Source organism: Lentinus tigrinus, assembly GCF_003813185.1.
Source record: "Lentinus tigrinus ALCF2SS1-7 unplaced genomic scaffold L226scaffold_11, whole genome shotgun sequence".
Taxonomy (NCBI): Eukaryota; Fungi; Basidiomycota; class Agaricomycetes; order Polyporales; family Polyporaceae; genus Lentinus; species Lentinus tigrinus.
The window spans coordinates 35596-54601 of record NW_027137920.1 but is presented as its reverse complement, the minus strand read 5'-3'; the positions used below and the strand labels follow the sequence as shown (position 1 = coordinate 54601).

The 19006-nt window shown below is 50.9% G+C and overlaps 5 protein-coding genes and 1 non-coding gene across 6 annotated transcripts; 4 read left to right on the top strand and 2 right to left on the bottom strand.

Moving 5' to 3' along the window:
• Positions 1 to 66: 66 nt before the first annotated feature.
• L226DRAFT_560176 (uncharacterized protein) lies at positions 67 to 1835 on the top strand (the record flags this gene model as incomplete). Its single annotated transcript, XM_067683338.1, has 6 exons — positions 67 to 290; positions 353 to 457; positions 526 to 1033; positions 1091 to 1588; positions 1613 to 1677; positions 1806 to 1835. Exons 1-6 carry the CDS (start codon positions 207 to 209, stop codon positions 1833 to 1835), a joined length of 1290 nt encoding a protein of 429 aa, XP_067535595.1. The 5' UTR covers positions 67 to 206.
• Positions 1772 to 2828, bottom strand: L226DRAFT_534614 (uncharacterized protein). Its single transcript, XM_067680711.1, has 2 exons — positions 2305 to 2828; positions 1772 to 2247 (listed from the first exon to the last, which is right to left on the bottom strand). The coding sequence occupies exons 1-2, from the start codon at positions 2795 to 2797 to the stop codon at positions 2072 to 2074; spliced, it is 669 nt and encodes a 222-aa protein (XP_067535594.1). The 5' UTR covers positions 2798 to 2828; the 3' UTR covers positions 1772 to 2071.
• Positions 2829 to 3411: 583 nt separating this feature from the next.
• Positions 3412 to 4067, top strand: L226DRAFT_612689 (uncharacterized protein; the record flags this gene model as incomplete). The annotated part of the gene is made up of 2 exons (XM_067686414.1): positions 3412 to 3435; positions 3577 to 4067. 2 exons carry the CDS (start codon positions 3412 to 3414, stop codon positions 3868 to 3870), a joined length of 318 nt encoding a protein of 105 aa, XP_067535593.1. The 3' UTR covers positions 3871 to 4067.
• Positions 4068 to 4296: 229 nt separating this feature from the next.
• On the top strand, positions 4297 to 4387 carry L226DRAFT_t123. Its single transcript has one exon. It is a non-coding gene; the product is annotated as a tRNA-Pro (tRNA).
• Positions 4388 to 7911: 3524 nt separating this feature from the next.
• Positions 7912 to 8872, bottom strand: L226DRAFT_570693 (uncharacterized protein; the record flags this gene model as incomplete). The annotated part of the gene is made up of 3 exons (XM_067684463.1): positions 7912 to 8037; positions 8088 to 8387; positions 8468 to 8872. The coding sequence occupies 3 exons, from the start codon at positions 8870 to 8872 to the stop codon at positions 7912 to 7914; spliced, it is 831 nt and encodes a 276-aa protein (XP_067535592.1).
• An 8611-nt stretch (positions 8873 to 17483) lies between these two features.
• L226DRAFT_522807 (uncharacterized protein) lies at positions 17484 to 18318 on the top strand (the record flags this gene model as incomplete). The annotated part of the gene is made up of 2 exons (XM_067678786.1): positions 17484 to 17538; positions 17567 to 18318. The coding sequence occupies 2 exons, from the start codon at positions 17484 to 17486 to the stop codon at positions 18316 to 18318; spliced, it is 807 nt and encodes a 268-aa protein (XP_067535591.1).
• Positions 18319 to 19006: the final 688 nt, after the last annotated feature.

Genomic DNA, 19006 nt, shown 5'->3' with positions numbered 1-19006 from the left:
ACCCCGAAACAAATCGGCGGACTTTAAAACCAGGGGAACAAGACCGCCTCATTTCCTCGGCGCAAACCTTCGCAATCCGAACCTTGAGCTTGAAACCCCAACCACCTGTAACCACCTGCGGCGAGCCTCAACTTCCCCCTACGTACGAATCTACCTGGACTCTACCGCATTCACCCTGAAACTTCTATCACACAAGATTCAAGACGATGGCCACCGATGTCGATGTTGATGCATTTCTCAAGAATATGCATGAGAGGCTGTACGGGATGTTGCATACACGTTTGCCCGAAGTTCGTACGTCCCAGTATGTCTGACTGCACGGAAGCTCAAGCAGCGATCTATCTATGTGCAGAAGGCATCGAATACCCGATGGAAATATTTCAACAGAGACGAGGTGACGAAGATGCTGGAGGAAATCAAAGCCATGCGAAAGCGGGTGGCAACGCAGGAGCGCGAGGTATGTTGACATCGCATTTCGGGGATCTGCACCCAGATATACTAAGCTACCCATCAATGCCTCTTCAGCGCAAGCTGCCCTCACTCGAGATATCGGATTTCGTCGCTGGACTGTTGACGGATCCTACACAGAGTACCATTTATTCGCAGCCACGCCCGTATGAGTCCCAAGTAGACTGCGCCGTGCTCGCCCTCCTTCGCCACTTCTTCCCACTCCAAGGCAAGTTCCTGATCCAAGACCAATGGACATACAATCCGGAGGTGGAACAAGCAATCCTCAAGCAAGTGGCGGACTGGTCGATCCAGGCAGTGGAAGGAGATACGAGTAGACATTACCTCTATGGTACTACCTTCGAGCAAAACACCGTGGAGGGTGACACTGGCGAGGAAGAGCAGTTCGAACAAGGCGAGGAGGTCGAACAGGGCGAGGAGGTCCGAAAGCAGGGCGAAGAGGTCGAGCAGGACGAGGAGCCGTCTCCACCAGCGGTTGTACAGGACGACTCCGAGGATGAGGCAGACTCGAACGATGATAACCTGGAATCTTCCTCCAGGGGTGTGGTGACGATGAAGACTCCAGGTGAGTACTGTGCAATCCGTATATACTTCCTTGCAGCAGACTGATCAGTGCGGGCAGTCAGAAAGCGCGGCACTGTGCCCATGGACTTGTACTCGGACTTGGAACAAGTGTCGATGTCTGGCTTCGACGCCAATATTGCTCACACAAGCACGCCCGTCACCACGGCGGCCATCGTATCTGGCCCGAGTAGAGCCTCTACCTCCACTGCCAACAACGACCACAGTATTGGGACATTTGAGCCTCCGTCGATGCGTGACAAGTCTCCCATCTCCGGGTTTGAGCATCTCACCGTGGATTATCTCGGTCGGCTCGTCGACAATAGACCTGGCAAACTGTCCTACAAGAGACCAGACTTCGTCGTCAGCCGGGCGCGCAAGCCGTTGCTCATCATCGAGGATAAGTTGCGCGGTCAGACCCCAGGAGTCCGGCAGCTTAGCGGGTACTTGAAAGAACTTGGTCAGATCGGAACGGTTGGGATGTGTTTCACAACAGATGCGCAATCAGGTCCAAGTCTCATCGTAGCGATGTTACAGCTTGGAGTTGTTGAGGATGATGGTGAGATGGAGGTTCTGTGGCTAGGTGCACTGCAGCCTGGCGGTGAGGAGCCGCCGCAGCCGACATGGTACATGGCAACAGAAGAGTTGGTTCGTCAAACCTTACGAGACATTGTTGTAAGGGCACTCGACAGTGTATGAGACTCTTGCGGTGTCAGTTGGACATGTAATGTATTTCATCCTTTGTGTGTACTCTACGCAATTTGATAGCCATGTAGTTCCAAGCGAAGCGAGCATTCAATATCTAATCCCAGTGAAGAGGGTCCTTCTGGACAATAACAAACAACCGTGGACCGCTTGCTTGAATCGTGAATTTCAGTATGTTTAGAACCAGCGTTTGTTCAAAGAGCAATGATTGACAGAACAAGGTGCCCACATATGTAATCCTATATAAACGAATGCGGGAGACGTGACGCGAATGATTGCAAATGTAGGGTACACCACTGAGACACAGAAGTACAGAATACAGTAAGACAAGGCGATGCTAAGAGCAGGAAAGAGATCTATGTTGAGTGAGCGCACGCGCGTCCCTAAGAGCTCCTGGCTGCTCGTGGACTGCTGAACTGGCCTCGGACGCGTTCTCATCCGTCTCAGCCACCTGCTTCTCCTTGGCCTGCATCCGTAACTTATAGAAGAGCAAGTCGGGAACCCAAACTGGATCTGGGACGCGGATATTGCATCAGAGAGAATAGCGGGAAAACAAGATGAGATACGCACATGCAGCGCCCTTGGGCCAGGGAGCAATGCACTTCCTCAATCTCTTGATGACGTCCTGGCTAACACCGTTCTGGGAGAGGAATCGGCGGAAGAGCTTCCACCTCTCGGCTTCCATGCGGTCCGAGGGCATCTTGTTGCGGGGACCGGGGATGACACAGAGAACCCACAAGGTGAGCCGTTGCTTCTTGACGGAGTCGAATATGTGGAGGAGGGTCTGGTTGACGTCCATTTCGATCAACTCGAAGAGGAGAGCGGCGTCATAGTTGTGGAAGGTCTTCTCGATCCGCTCGGGGGTGCATAATGCTTCTGCGATGGGACGGACAAGTTCTGGGGGAAAGGCGGCACCGATGGCGTAGGCCGCGATGTCGGGAGGAAGAGGAGTGCCATGACTCGTAACTAGAGCCGACGTAAAGTGCTCGCGGCTCGATGGCGGAAGCTTCTTCCGCGCAGCGGTCGCTTCAGAGGGAGGACGAGGAGGATCTGAACTGTTCATGACGGTCGTCGTGGTCGTGGTTGGGGTTAGGGTGAGGAGTGTGTTCTTGAGCAACAACAGCGTGTATGTAAGCGCCTGCCAAACGAGACCAATCAACGGGCAGCGCGCGGTGGCGCTGCCGTCAACCACGACGACGACGACACCGACAACGACGACCTCCTCCCTTTCATGGCATCCCTGCTTGAACGCATCTTTCTCCTACCTGGCGCTGCTCCCGCCCCTCGCCCGGCGATGTAACCGGCTCATGGAAGCATAACATGTACGATGCGGACCGCTCCCTGAGCCTCCCTCTCTGCTCGTCTCACAAATGCCCCCGCCGGCGCACCCAAAACGAACTTTGGCATCGCGGATAAGGCCCTGCGAGATGCCGTCGGCGACAAGGGAGGTCTCTCAATAAAGGGCGCCAGCTCCAGGGGCAACGTCCTCCAGGTCGCTGGCCTTGCAAAGGGCACTGCCGCAGCTGATGTCGAGGTCCGTCTGTCTTCTCCTCTCCTTCCCACCAATTCCGCTCCCTTTTGCGATCCCATACGCCTCTGGTCTTCGTGTCTACTACAATCCGACGCGTCCTGTGTCGTCATCTTGCCCAACACACGCCCCCTATCTACTTTCCGCCCATGCCCACCCTGTCTCCCGCCCACGTTACCGAAGATTAGCATTCTGTATACCAAGTGACATCCGGTCGTGATACAAACGGGTTACCACGTCAGGATCTGGACGAATGGCACTACCCTGGCCCCTCGAGTCCTGTCTGCGACTCTCACCTTGCCTCACTTCCCCAGGCCATCTTCAAGCGTTGTGGGCCCATCACTTCCTCCGTCCTCCACTCCGCGTCCCCTGACCCCGTCGTGCGACTCACCTACAAGTACGAGAAGGACGCGCAGGCAGCAGTCGTCAAGTCTCACGGCCAGCCTGCAGACGGGCGCACGCTCGAGGTCAAGGTCATAGGCGGCGTGAACGCAGCGCTGTCAGGGCGCATTGGCGCTGCGCTCGTGGGGAGCGTGGATGTGCTCATGAGCGATGAGGGCACGGGCGGCTCGGAAGAAGGGAGCCGACGCGATGTTGTTGTGATCTGATCTGTAGGAAACGTGTGTCTGAGTCCGCGGCCTCCACAGCATGATGGGAAAATGGACTCTGAACTGGCTGAACTGCTTCTGAAGGTGGAGTGCGGTACCATCACAGCGTTCATGCCGTTGGCTCGTTGTCTTCATGGCTGTCCAATTTGCTCAGGGGAAGGGCCCCTGATTAGCGCGGTCGACCACTACTATGTCTTTGTTGAGGCTGACGGTAAGCGGAACAGACGAGCTGCGTCTTCATGTTCAAGAGATGCGAAGTCATATCATCCAGCATTTCAACGTTGAGTAGAGACAGTGAGTCGCTTGCAACTGCGGCGAGATTGATATTGTGCCAGATCAGGGAGACGAGGAGTCAGTACTGTGCGCAGATGCCAATGCCATATGTAGTAAAACCCATACAGATATACTTTTGCAATTGATCTCCACGGCCTGGTGGTCTAGTAGTATGATTCCTTCTTAGGGTGCACTTGTGTGCGCAACATGGAGGAGGTCCCGGGTTCAATTCCCGGCCAGGCCCTGTGATTTTGTTCTGACAATTGTCTCCCTCGCGATTGATACGGTGACCGCACAAAGTGATGCAGACCCCATATTTGGAAGGTACTTCTCACCCGCCAGGAAACCGCTGGTGCTGGCACTGTCTCTCCCTTTGTCCTAGTTAACATGTAAAGAACCTGCCAACTTGCCATGTGTTAAGGTTACCCCAACCATGTGCAAGACCATTCTCATCTATTGTGATGAACTCCATTGTCCTTCACTCAGATTGCACATGAGATGCTGGAGTTTTTCAACACCTCTGCAGACTGCCAGCAACACTATGGTCTCTCGGAACTACAGTTGAAACCCTTTTAACCCATACCGTCTGATAACCCATACTCTATGATAACCCATAAGATTTCGGCCTTCCCAAGTCGGGACAGTCGGCATAACCCATAACTCTATGGTATCCCATGACCCATAGCTTTTTTCGGAGGGAATAACCCATAGTATAGATTATGTAATATACGTTACAAGCCTGCATAGGCACCAGATATGGACAATCAATGAACTCGTCAAGCGCGGTGCCCTGCAGCCATCCAACCGTATGGATATCGGCAGCCTCTTGAACCTGGCAGCTGAATTGGAGGTCATTGCAGAGGTCTCAGAGGAGGATATCTTTGATGCAGTACGTGAGGCGGCTCAAGAGGGCAATGACAAAGAGCTGGAGGAGGACTCGGAGGAGGGACCATCACGGCGCAAAGCTAGGCTGCGGACTGTGAATGATCCTGTGGCAAGGAAGTTGGAGGATGCCTTGGTGGGATTCTCGCGTCAACTGCAGTGTGGAACGCAGAGCGCGATGGTGAACACATATATCACAGAGTATTTTTGACATCAGTAGCCCTGTACACCGGCGCCTATGTCAAATGTCCGTGTGCGGCTCAGCGCTTATTTTGGCGTGCTCTCCTAAAGCCCATACTCTCCGACACCCCATACTTTGACCCCCATCCCAATCGGTATGGGTTATGAGGGTGTTGACTGTACCATGACATGAAGAAAAATGAGGCCTACCATTGTTACAACTGGTAGGCTCCTGGTTGTCTACTACTGCCATGGACTAGCTTCACTTCTTTGTTGTGCTACTGTACTATAGCGGCTCTGGTCTAGCACAACTAACCGCACGGACTTACCTTTTCCTTAGATAACCACTACTAGGTCGTCTCTCCACTCATCTCCACCTCCATATGCCTTTACTCCACTTGTCTCCAGTTCCTTACTCATCTTCTCCACTTAGTTCCACTTAGCTCCACTAGTTATTTCATCATTCACCACTTTACTCCACTAGCACAAGGGCCATACTCCACCATACAGCCCCGACACTAGCAGTATATAAAGACCCCTCATGTAGGACACATTCCCCAGTTTTCGACCTCTTGTATTCCTTGTACGTTTACCCTTCGTTCAATAACATTAGCTGCCAATGGTCTGTAGACTATTGGCCCTTGCTCTTGTTATTGTCGCAACACTTCTGCTTCTAGTCCTTGTCAGACTAGCATCTTGTCTTCTCTAGGACTAAGGTACAGTATAAGGTGCGGTGTACTAACACTCGTAATGCATTAGGTCCACCGTAACACAAACAGTATCATCTCTTTGACACAGACAAGACTTGAGATAAATACTACCGAGAAACTACCAGACAGTGGAACAACTGTACACACGCACATTGTCCACTATGATACAACAATTCTGGTAGTATTTCAATAAATATCTCACAACTGGGAAACCTCAAACAGCCAAAAAAACACAGGTGAAGGATATCGTAAAAACTCATGGGCCACAACCACCTATTGAGAGACATCCAGCTCTAGCAGGAGCTCAATCAGTTTCATCAAGCTCATGAGTTCCATCAGGGATATTGCAAACTCCTTTAACTCCATTAAGTTCATTACCAGAACCAGAACCAGAGCCAGAGACAGATCAACCATAGGAACACTCTATTGAACCAGAATCACAGCCAGAATGGGAGAAAGTAGCAGTCAGATCTTTGGATGAAGAAGATTTCAGGGACACACAAAAAATACATATCTCAGAATCACCTATACAACGAGCACAACCATCATTATGATGGAGAGATGGCCGCTCTATATACCCACAGGTGCATCAGTTTCTGCTGCCCTAGGCCAGGCATTTGGAACAGGATCCTCTTTAAGTACAAGTGGTGGATATGTGGCTGGAAGCCAGTACTCATACCAGCCTACCAGCAGAACTCAACCAAGTGTGCTGACACCTTACGGAAGCTTTGCCTCACCAAAGAGTTTTGGAGGAGGCAGCTTCGCTACAGGGGTAACAGGAAGTGGTGGAAAACCACCAGCTCCATCATCACCCACTTCGAACCCACCAACAGGACCAGGAAGACCCCCATCCCCATCATCTGGAGGGGGTGAAGGAGGAGCCACACCACCAGGTAGGGGATCGCCACCACCTGGAGGAGGTGGAGGAGGACCACCACCAGGAGCTCCAGCCAACCCTCTAGGATATCAACCGCAACCTGCGGGGCCAGGAAAGGGAAAGATTAAGGATCCAGAGGTCTTTAACGGAGACAAAAACAAGACCTGATCCTTTCTCAACCAACTCTTTCTCCTTTTCACCGCAAGACTGCAAGACTTTGGCAACGATTATACAAAGGTTGCAACAGCTCTATCCTTCATGGAAGGAGATAACATCAACTACTGGAAAGATACGGCCATCCAGAGGGCTAAAGAGGAAGTACACCCAGGTGTTCCCTGAGGGTTTGACACCTGGGCCAATTTTAAATAAAACTTCCTAAATGCCTTCGCTCCAGTAGATGAAGTCGACAACTTCATGGTCCAATTAACCACCATTCGACTCAAAGACTACACATCAGTCGACAAGTTCAATGCATGGTTCATGGACTTAGCCCTCAAAGGCAATATTTGGGATCCTATAGCGCAACTAGCATTATACAGACAGGCACTCCCTGAATATTTGCTGAGGAAGATTTCAATGTCATATCCAGCTCCGGCAAACATTACAGAATGGATGACTCGAACCAAGGAGTTAGACCATAGCTATCAACTAACAGAGAAGATTTTGGCCAACCGAAAGACACAGACAGCCAAAACTTCAAAGCCGAAGAAGACTGTATGAGCAGTTAATGTTGGAGAAGACAACTCTCTCGACATCAACAAACTCTCTATCAAAGAGCGACAAGAGTTACAGAACAAGGAACTGTGTTTCAGGTGCCGGAAATCTGGACACATATCCAGAGACTGTCCGTCTTAGGCTATGTCATGGGTGTACCCCTGGGTACGACCATGCTGACCCGAACCCACACCCGAGTGACACCCACACCCACATATGTGGGTATGGGTATGGGTACGGGTGCTAAGCGCCGGGTGCACGGATATGGGTTGTGTGCGTAAACCCTCGGGTCAGGGGATGCAAGAAAACCACAATTGACGTGCATAGTACCACTGCAGGCTGCGAGATCGAGCATTCGACACGTCATGATTCATGGGCAATACACTGTACTAGTAATAACCGGTGTCAGAGCTCATCCGGGCCGACTGTCCCACCATGACTTGTAGTACCCTGCCGACCATCCTCCGACAGAATCGAGTCTGCGCCATCCGAATCCGAGTCCGATCTCTCGAAGATGTCTGGAAAGGCTCCCTAAAGTGCAAGTCATGAAAGAGTGATCATAACACAAAGTGTGTACTCACTGGAATGTGTTCCATGGCCCAGCGGGAGAGATCACTGAGGACGCGCTCCCCAGGTTGACTGAGATGAGCACTGAACTCAGCACCGAGGTAGAGCTCCTCAAGGAAGTCGTCCCAGGTCTCTGTAGCACGCGGAGAGAGTGTAGCATAGTAGCGGAAAATGTCAATGATGGCCTCAATTAATTCATGTTGTTCTTCGTCCAGGAGTTCCAGGAGACCGTTATGGGCAATATCGGCCCAGAAACCCTCCCACACAGCCGGGGGGAGGGCACGCGCACCCGCAAGAGTGGTGGGCAGGTATATCTAGCGTATCATTCAGGTGTCATGATCAAAGAGGCTGGACTCGAGAGAACATGACGATATCAAAGCGTGTTAGTACTCACCACCTGACGAAGGTTCTCAGCATGCGTGTCATTGGCAACAATCTCCAGCTTAATCATGGGCCTCCCCTCCAGCTCCGCGATGCGTGTTTGATAGACAATCTTGAGGTGTATGTATGCCGGTCTGATACGCCTTGTAGGAGCTGTCCAGGGATCGAGGAAGGTAGCGAGACGGTAGATCCCAGGCTGTTGAGTGGTGTGCGCTTGCCCCGGGCCAGGTTCAGACTCGTCGGAATCGGAGACCGTCTCAAGAGAGGGTATGCTGTTGTCGCTGTGATCCGAGGCAGCGGATGGATGTGCAGTATTAGACAGAGCTTCGAGTAGCTCTCTAGTTATAGGTGCAGGAGAGGGTGGCGAGCTGCGATCCGGGAGGACTGGCTGAGGGAGTGCCGTCCGCTCCTGCGACATGGTTGTAGTTGTTGCTGTTCAATCTTACGGCGACGTTCGATAGGAACTCTTGACGTTTTCAGAAATTTTACTTGATCACACAATTTCGCAGGCCGCTGACATATTTATCAAAAGATTAATTCAGTTTGTTCATTACGACGGACTCGGAGACGGTCAGATAGACGACAAAGAGTGATAATTCTACTAAAGAGTGTGCGCCCGATGGCCCGAGCAAGGACGGAGGTACATGCGGGATACAAAGAATGACAAGATGGAAACGAGTGTAGGATCTACTTCTTCAACTGGGAGACGTCAATCTTGTCCCACCCATAACCCATCTCAAAGTCGGAATCAGATCCATCCACCTCGGGGAGCTGCGAAGCGACGGCCGCATCCTCTGGCTTCACGAGACCTAGGACACTCCAGCTGCCAAGGCAGAGGAGTGCGCGGGTCGTCTGCGCATTGAGACGGTTCCGGACATGAGTGAGGAGTAGTCGTCCACGGCTGAACACTCTCTCGACATCAACTGAGGTGGCTTCCGGGTCGTTTGGAGGTCAGTAGATGCAGACATAAACGACACATGCAGTACATACCTGGTATAGTGAGATAGTCGATGGCCGTGCGAGATAGATTAGGGAAAATGGCGCGACGCTCGATCCACCACTGGATTGCGTCGGGGGCATGTTCAGGATCGGTACTGAGGTAGCGCTCCAGCTCGTCGCGCAGCTCCGAAGGTTGAGGAGCTTGGAGGCTGTCGAGAGCGTCGAAGATGTTGCCGTCCTAACGACGAGATGGCCATGTTAGATGATGGGATATTGAAGAGGTCGAAGATCAGGTTGACCACCGCGGGAGGGCGAATCGTCCCCAGACGAGGACTTCCTCATCCTAACCCCAGGTGTCGGACTCGACGCCAAGGGTGACGCGATGGACCAGCAGTACAGGACATCGCGGGAGGTTGTGCTAGAGTCTGGCTGCGACGTCGTCACGAGAGCCATGGTTGTGCGGGTCTGGTGCGCCTACGAGTGGAAAGGACGGAGGAGCTGCTGCTCTCTGCATCACGGATGGCCTCGCGGAAACCCCGGAGGAGTGCGTGTCCGAGGACAGATCGCGGTGGGCAGTCCTCAGACACGCGCGCGTCGCCTGCAGCTTTGATGGCTGGGGGATGTTCTCCGTTTCCCGGATCGTCTCAATATCAAGGTCGAAGATCAGGTTGACCACCGCTCTCACGAGAGCGATGGTTGTGCGGGTCTGGCGTGCCTGCGAGTCGAAAGCATGGAGGAGCTGCTGCTCTCTGCATCGCGGTGGCATCGCAAAACCCCGGAGGAGCGCGTGTCTGAGGACAGATCGTGGTGGGCAGTCCTCAGACACGCGCGCGTCACCTGCAGCGTTCACGGCTGGGGGATGTTCTCAGTTTCCCGGATCCTCAGAATAAAAATCACACATACCTCCTGTGCCTGCTGCGTAGCGTCCTGAGCTCCCTCCACGCCCTCCGGACCTGCCCCAGTTCCCTCCTCGACGACGCCATCACCATCGACCCGGCCGGCGTAATGTGTCTTGAACTCCTCGACGATGAGCTCCCGGGCTGTGCGCTGCCATTGCTCGATCCAGCGGAGCTTCTTGAAATACGCGAGCTTGTGGCGAGGGTGGAGAACTAGCAGTATGTTGTCAGTGCGACCAACGTAGAATCCGAGAGGAATATACGTACTCATAGCGATGCGGTAGGTATTCGAGCTGTCTGTGAGCGAGTAGTACTTGTCGAGCACGCGTTTGGCGAGGCCGCAGGCCACCCGGATCGCGTAGTCGTACTTGTGGGTCGAAACACTGGCAGTGGTTAAGATAGAGTCGATATGGTCCATGGCAGGAATGACAGTGGCGAGATTGGGCGTGCCAGCACGAGAGAAATATAGACTAGCATCCTTGAAGACCTAGGAGAGCGAGAATAAATAGATGCAGGAGCAAGCAGGTAGAAGGACGAATAGCAATCAGTACTGCCACGTTTGTGGGCGCACATTTGGCCATTGTTTGCATAGGCGCGGTGGAAACGTGAGTGTGAGTACGAACCTTCAGCACATCTCGCAGCTGGCGTGCTATCTTCCATTCATCTGCTGAGAGCTCGTACTGCCTCAGCCCGAATGTCTTGTCGCTGCACATCTTGTCGATCGCGAGGCGGTACTTCAAACAACCATCCAGCATATCGAAGGTCGAGTTCCATCGCGTGCGAACATCGCGCGGCAAGAGCGCAACAGGCAAGTCAAGTTCGGCCAGCAGTGCCTTCCAGGCGGGGAGCAGGACAGTGGTCGAGTGGATAATCTTGAACGCCAGCTTGCGGAGCTGGTATTGAAGAAGAGGTAAGCAGGATTCATGACGATAGAGATCGAAGTCCACACATACCTTCGCTAGAAGAAGTCTGACTGGCCGCACATCCTCTGCAAACTGCACACGCTCTTCCTCCCCCATCCCCTCCATCCCCTCCACCTCATCATCTGGATCGTCATCTAAACACTCACCTTCGGCACCAAAATCCGCCGCTTCCATCTGCGTCTCAACCTCGTCCTCCTCTAAACCCTCAGCCAGCTCGGCCAGCTCTCTCTCATCCGCATCCCTCTCCGCCAGCTCCTTGTCGACCTCTGCATCGAATTGTCGGATCAAACTCCTTGCAACAAGATTGAGGACATGCAAGAAACAGCGCACACGGTTGACATCTCCCGAGAACTCCGGCAAGAGTTCGGTGAGCTTGTCAACCATCGTATCGTTGTTTGTCGCATTGTCGCACGTCACCGCGAGAATCTACAGTGAGTTGAGTTGATGCTTGACACCGTGACGGCGAACACGCTAACCCACGTACCTTGTCAGAAATGTCAAATTCTTTCAACACCTTCGCGAAAGCGGCAGCGAGGTTGACGCCGCTATGAGAGCGCGCGACCTCGACCACATCAAGCAGAAGGCTGATGGGCTTGCCCTCGTGCTCAAGGTGGATGGTGATGGCGATGTAAGCGCGGTGGTTTGGGGATGTCTACGCGTCAGTCGCAAAGTGGAGGTCACCGTCATAGTCCTAGCCATGCCGGTAGGTGGTTAGCACACTGTCACGCGCGGCATGTAACTAACCATACACACCTGCAGGATCTGCGCGATGCGAATCCGGACGCGAGCAAAAACCAACTTAACATCACGCGACACAGTCGACGGCGAAGGCAAGTAATAACCTGGTCTGCCTGTCTTCATGAGACTGACAAACCCTCGGTCACGGACGATCTTGAACGGGCGGAGGTTCTCGGCAACCCATCGGACAATCTCCGTACAGGTCTCGGCGCGTGTATGGGGACGATGACTATAGGTGACGGTGCCGGACTTGCGCGCAAAGGAAGCGGTGATCGAGCCGTTCCTCAAGATGGCGCCGACAACATTTTCGCGGGCCTCGTCAAGGTCAAAGGCGTCGCATGCAGCCTCGACGGCCTCCTGTCCCCAGCAAGTCCTTGCGTGGCGACGGAGGTTGCCAGTCGAAGACCGGTCCTTGCTGTCGACGTAACGATGGACGCGCACCTTGCAGCCTCGGGCCCTACACTTGAAGACATGGGTGCGCCGACCCTCCACATACTCGATATCCGGCCGGGTGTGGAAGAAGGCATATATCGGTGAGTTCCACTTCGCCATCATCTCGTCTATGTGATAGGTTCTGGCATCAGCTTCAAGTCTCTAGAGCCTGGGATACGACACAACAACATACCTAGCTCGACCTCGGAGTCGACAGCTGGGTCCTCAACCTCCTCGTCAACTCCAGAACCACCAGCGATGGGATCCTCTCCGTCGGACCCACTGTCTTCATCGTCATCGACCACGGTGAATCCCTGGGCCTCGAGCTCAGCATTCTCCTCCTCCTCCGTGCGGACTGTCGTCTGTCGACGAGGGTTCCGTGACGTGGAGGCAGTGTCCGAAGACTGGCTGCTAGATGACCTGGATCCCTTGGCCGTAGGCTTCAGCACCGGCTTTGCCTTCATCTTGGCAGGCGCAAGGGGAGGATTAGGTTGCGCGCGAGCCTTGCCCGAGGCTCAGCTGCGCTTGACCTTCTTGTTGTTCACGTGGGGAGGTGGAGATGAGCTGCGGGCCCGTTTGCGGGAAGTAGCGGCAGTCGAGCGGGACATGGGTGTTCAGATGGAGGGAAGGATGGCAGGGTTTTGTTTTCGGACGAAGACAGGCCCGGCCGACGACAACAGGGGTCATATAGTGCAAGGTAGGTTAGTCTTCCAGTGGAGGGGGTCAGACTTCCGAGTCCATTGTCACCAGCACTTTCATCAGTGGAGTTTCAAATCGCTTTCGGACTTGTCAGAACTAGTACTGTCTTTCTGTAGCATACTGTATACATTTTGTGTCTAGTCCACAGAGCAGGAGTCTGGTATGCCGCCAGACACATCGACCAACCAGCGCTTCTGTGCATTCCTTATATGGTGGGTGGCTGTACCCGTGACTCGGGTGCCGGGTTACAGGTGGGTCAGTACACTGTGACCCGCACCCACACCCATGTATTAAACCCGCAGCCACCCGCACGGGTTTCCGCCACCCATGACATAGCCTAGTCCGTCTAAACCCAAAGGACCTGTAAAATCTGTCAACCGGAAAGTATGACAGCTTGTTCAGGAGGGTTCAGATGACAGTGAAAGAGAAGAAACAGACAAAGAAGACAACAAAGAAGATCTTCAAGTCAGTGCACTCAGAGCCACAGATTTCAAATTGGATTTTTAAGTAGGCAAGCCGACTCGACACCGAACTTGCCTATGGACTTGCATGTAACCATAGTAACCAATACACAGTGGAGGCGACATGCTCTGCTTATACCCGGTTACATGCAAGTGGAAAACAAAGCCGTCGAAATCAAAGGGCTCATCGACACGAGTGCAGACGCTGTCATTGTTAACCGAAAGATTGTTGAAAGATACAATCTACCTATAGTCAGATTACCAAAGACTCTGACTTTTCAGAATGCAGATGACAGTGTCAACAAAATGGGAACCATTACCCACTGAGTGGAGGGTACTTTCAATATCAATGGAAAGAAATTACCTACCAATTGGTATGTTGCTGACATAGTACGGGAAGATGTCCTATTTGGCATGCCATGGATTCGCAAATACAATCCAAATATCGATTGGGAGAGTGGTTGTATCACTATCCCTTCTGATATCATCAAAAGACAACAGTGAATTCATAAATACCAATCAGAACATGATCCACCAGACAGGATGTTATGGGGATTCCTAAGTCAACCGGAGAACCTAGAGCTAGTCACATCTTTCATACAGACAAGTTATGAAGATGAAGATGATTTGGACTCAGAAGACTCAGACAAACTCACACACAATCCTTCAAAAACCATTGACAGATGGTACCGGAGGAGAGACATCTGAAAAATCAACAAGTCAACCAAAATAGCAATAGCAGCAAAGAAAGACCAGAATAAGGCTGAGCATAGGTTTAGGTATTGCATAGGTATATCTATACTACCTAGATCCGTGACCTAGATGATCCAAACCTACAGGTCCAGGTACCTACAGCATGGATCATGCACGGATCTAGGTATTGAAATTTGGAGCACAGGTACCTATAAAACAGATCTAGGTCGATCTGTAGGTAACCTATGCTCAGCCTTAGACCAGAAAGAAAAGACACTAGATGAAATTCTACCAAATTTTGTCAAAGACTTCAGAATGGTCTTCGAAAAGAAGGCTGCTAACAGATTTCCCCCATCATGACCTTGGGATCATGCAATTGAATTCAAAAAGGAATTCGACTATCACACCAAGGGATCACGGAGGAAAATCTATCCACTTACCTATACGGAACGACTTGAACTCGACAAGTTTATCGTGGAGAACCTAGAAAAGGGATACATTTGAAAGTCCAAATCCCCATTAGCCTCACCCTTCTTTTTTGTTACAAAGAAGGACAGAAGTCTTAGGCTAGTACAAGACTACCAAGCTTTAAATGAGGGAATGATCAAGAATGCATATCCACTACCTCTAATAAGCAATATCATAGATCGTTTAAAAGGTGCCAGTATCTTCACCAAACTTGATGTTCGAGCAGGATACAATAATGTTCGCATCAAGGAAGGTGATCAGTGGAAAGCGGCATTCATCACCCCAAGGGGACTATTCGAACCAACAGTCATGTTCTTTGGTTTGTGCAATGCACCAGCCACATTCCAGAACATGATGAACGACATTTTTTGGGATATGTTACAGGAAGGATGGATAGTCATCTATATGGATGACATTCTCATCTTTTCAGACAATCCCAAAATCCATCACAAATGAACACGAAGAGTTTTACAAAGACTCCAGGAAAGTGACCTATATCTCAAGGCGGAGGAATGTGAATTTGACAAACAAGAAGTCAAATTCCTTGGGTCAATCATCCACCCAGGAGTGGTTGCGATGGATCCAATAAAACTCAAGGCAATCCTTGATTGGGAACCACCGACAACAGTTAAACAAGTCCAAGCATTCCTAGGGTTCGCAAACTTCTATCGACAATTCATTCGAGACTATTTGAAGATTGTTCGACCCCTTACAGAACTCACAAAGAAGGACAAACTTTTCAAGTGGACCCAAGATTGTCAACAAACATTCAATCTTTTCAAGAAATGGTTTACTGAAGAACCAATTCTTCAGATTCCAGATCCAGAAAAACTGTTCCAAATTGAATGTGATGCATCAAAAGTTGCAACTGGTGCAGTCTTACGGCAACAAGGATCAGATGGATTATGGCACCCATGTGCCTATCTATCGAAAGCCTTCACTCAAGCTGAACAGAATTATCAAATATATGATCGAGAACTACTAGCCATTATTTGAGCACTCAAAGCATGGCGACACTTTTTACAGGGCTCTCCACATCCTGTAGAAGTACTCTCAGATCATAACAACCTCACATACTTCTGTATGGCTCAAAAATTGAACCAAAGACAAGCACAATGGCATTTCTTCCTTTCGGAATTTAACATTGTGCTCAAGCACCAACCAGGCAAATCCCTTACCCAAGCAGACACCCTTTCTCGGAGATCAGGGCATGACGGGGGGGAGAATGACAACAAAGATGTTGTTGTCCTGGAACCCGAACTCTTTGCTAAAGCTGTCAACGTAGAATTGCAGGAATGAATTCGCAATAGCAAGCTACGAGACACAGCAGTGATAGAGTTCATTACCCAGAAAGGAAACACTACCAAACACCCTGAATTTGGAAATTCAGAAGATTGGTCAGACGATAAAGGCATACTCCTATATAAAGATAGGGTGTATGTTCCACCAGACAAGCAACTTTACCATGATATTGTCAAGATGTATCACAATGCACCAGTCATGGGACATCCAGGGATTCAAAAACATATAATCTGGTAAAACGGGAGTACATTTGGCCAGGTATGCGCAGATTCATAACCCAATACATCAAGGGTTGTTCTGCATGTCAAGTCAACAAGGTCAATACGCACCCTATTAAACCAGGACTTATGCCAATCCCGCACAGTGGCGATACGAGACCTTTCAAGACCATAACCATGGACTACATTACTGATCTACCCCAATCGGATGGCTTTAATGCTATTCAGGTGGTAGTAGATCATGATGTTTTAAAAGCAGCAGTATTCTCTCCTTGCACAAAGAATGTCACAGCTAAAGAAGCCATGGACATATTGCAGCGAGACATATACCGCAGATTTGGATTACTGTCCAAGATCATATCTGATAGGGGACCTCAGTTCATTTCTAAAGCTTTCAAAGAAATACACCAAAGCCTAGGAATTGAAACAGCCCTGAGTACCGCATATCATCCGCAAACAGATGGAGAAACAGAATGAGTAAACCAAAAACTCAATTTAGCCCTTCGACTATATTGTGCAAATAACCCCGAGAATTGGGCAAAACTCCTTCCTCAATTTGAATTTGCACACAACCAATGAACACATTCAGTCACGGGCAAATCTCCATTTGAGCTACTTTACGGATACCAACTGGAAGCAATTGGAACAATAAGGACCAACCAAAAGCATCCAAGCACTGAGGAAAGACTCCGCAGTCTTCAAGAAGCCAGGGAAAACACAATAGCTGCCCATGCACAGGCAGCCGCAGCAATGGCTAGAAGACTTCCAGCGGGATCGGTTCTGCTCAAGAAAGGAGACAAGGTTCTTCTCGACACTAAGAACCTCCGACTCCCATATGCCTCAAGGAAACTAACCCCAAAACAAGTAGGACCATTCACAATAACAAAGGTCATGGGGCCGGTCACTTTCCAACTCAACCTTCTGAGCACATGGAAGATTCACCCAGTCTTTCATGCAGCATTACTCACACCCTATCGAACAACAAAAGAACACGGTTGGGATTATATCTGACCACCTCCAATCCCAACATTCGACCAGGGCGAAGGGTCAGAGGAATGGGAGGTCAAAGCAATCCTCAATCACCGGACTAGGAGAAACAAGAAGGAGTTTTTTATAGCCTGGAAAGGATGGCCGACATCAGAGAATTCATGGGAACCAGAGAGTCATTTGCGGAATGCGCAATATCTCTTGCGCAACTATAAAAGCAGACACAAGTTGAAGTGAGCGACTCAACCCCCTCTTCACTACAACACAGCTAACATGGTTCGCACCTACTCTCGCAACGCTTCCCGCTTCACCAACAATGTTATTGACTGTACGTGGGGAACCCTCCCTGCTATCAGTCAACCTCCTCGCTTCATTCTCAACCGGAAGCCAGTCCACTACGACCATCTTCCATGCCGAGTCGTTCAACAACGAAGATGGCACCCTCCCTGACCGGATTGGATGGGTCATTGTATACCCTGACCTTACTGGTCATGTCGACGCCCGCATTCGCAACATCCCCTATGCTCAAGACCTCATCGAGGTATACCGCACTCTTGCCAAAGCCACACCTTCCTACTCTGTTCTCTCTGACTTTGTGAAGAGAGTTGGAGCCCCGTGCTCTGAGAAGGACACAGCAGCCGTCATTGCGAATGAAGGCTATAACAACATCATCCAAGCCGCCAAATGGGTCATAGCTCTGCTCGCCACTCCTCAGATGGCTCAAGCTCTCAACGACCTTCTTCCTCTTCAGAGCCAGCATGTCTCTCACGACCAGTGCAGATACGTGTTCTGGCCTCGCCGCATCAACAGATACCAACGTCTCGGCGACGACAGTATGGAGACAGACAATGAAGCGGAAACTGAAGAGAAGGACTCTTCGAATGGTGGATGGTCAGTCCTGACCACAGACCCCTGGGGTCCCCCTCCTTCAATGGACCCCGAGGATATGGATTCACTCCCCGAACTCGACAACCTTTCCCTAAACATGATCAAAGAGGTTGCTGAAGAAGTAGTCGAGGAACCTCCCTTGACTGCCATGGATCCATCACCACCCTCGCCTCCTCCCCCCACAACTGTAAAAATAGATGACATCATCAACAACGACTGACACCCAGTCTATTTCAGGGGAACTGGAGAAGACCGTCTGGGACATATCACCTCCGACCATCGCCTACTCGTGGTTCAAACACCAGCCTACAGTATCTCTATCGACTACATCATCAACCAGTACCACGAGGGGTGGCCAACCGCTACAGCCTTACAAGCACACTGAGCAGCCATCGTCATCAACAAGTTCCTAGCTCGTCGAGGTGACTATGTCACCTACGAGTCCCGAGATTGTGTCAGGTGCCCTACTACCTATCGGGATGCAGTAGGGATGACTGCAGGAGAAAGGGTTAGGTGGGACCTTATTGCTCAGGCCGACGAACAAACTCTGGTCAACAAAGCTGTTCAGGTCATGGATCCCAACGACATCTCAGCCATAGCAGGATGATCGGTGGTACTCTAAGGTCGAGGACGACCTTCAGCGGAAGGGGGAGCTGAATCCTGGTGCCCATCAAGGGTATTTCAAGGGTTTTCAGCACCTATTTTGTAGATCTTGCTGAGAGCGTCCAAATGGTGGTAGAATCATGGGAAATATATGAAAAGTGAGCTAGATATCTCAAGAACAAGCTTGCCAAGTTTCAAGTCACAGGGATAACAACTGTGACTTACCCAGGGCTTACAGTGTGATGTGTCACAAGGGTAGAAAACCTGTGGTTCAACAAGGTGTCACATTGCTGTGCTCACATAAG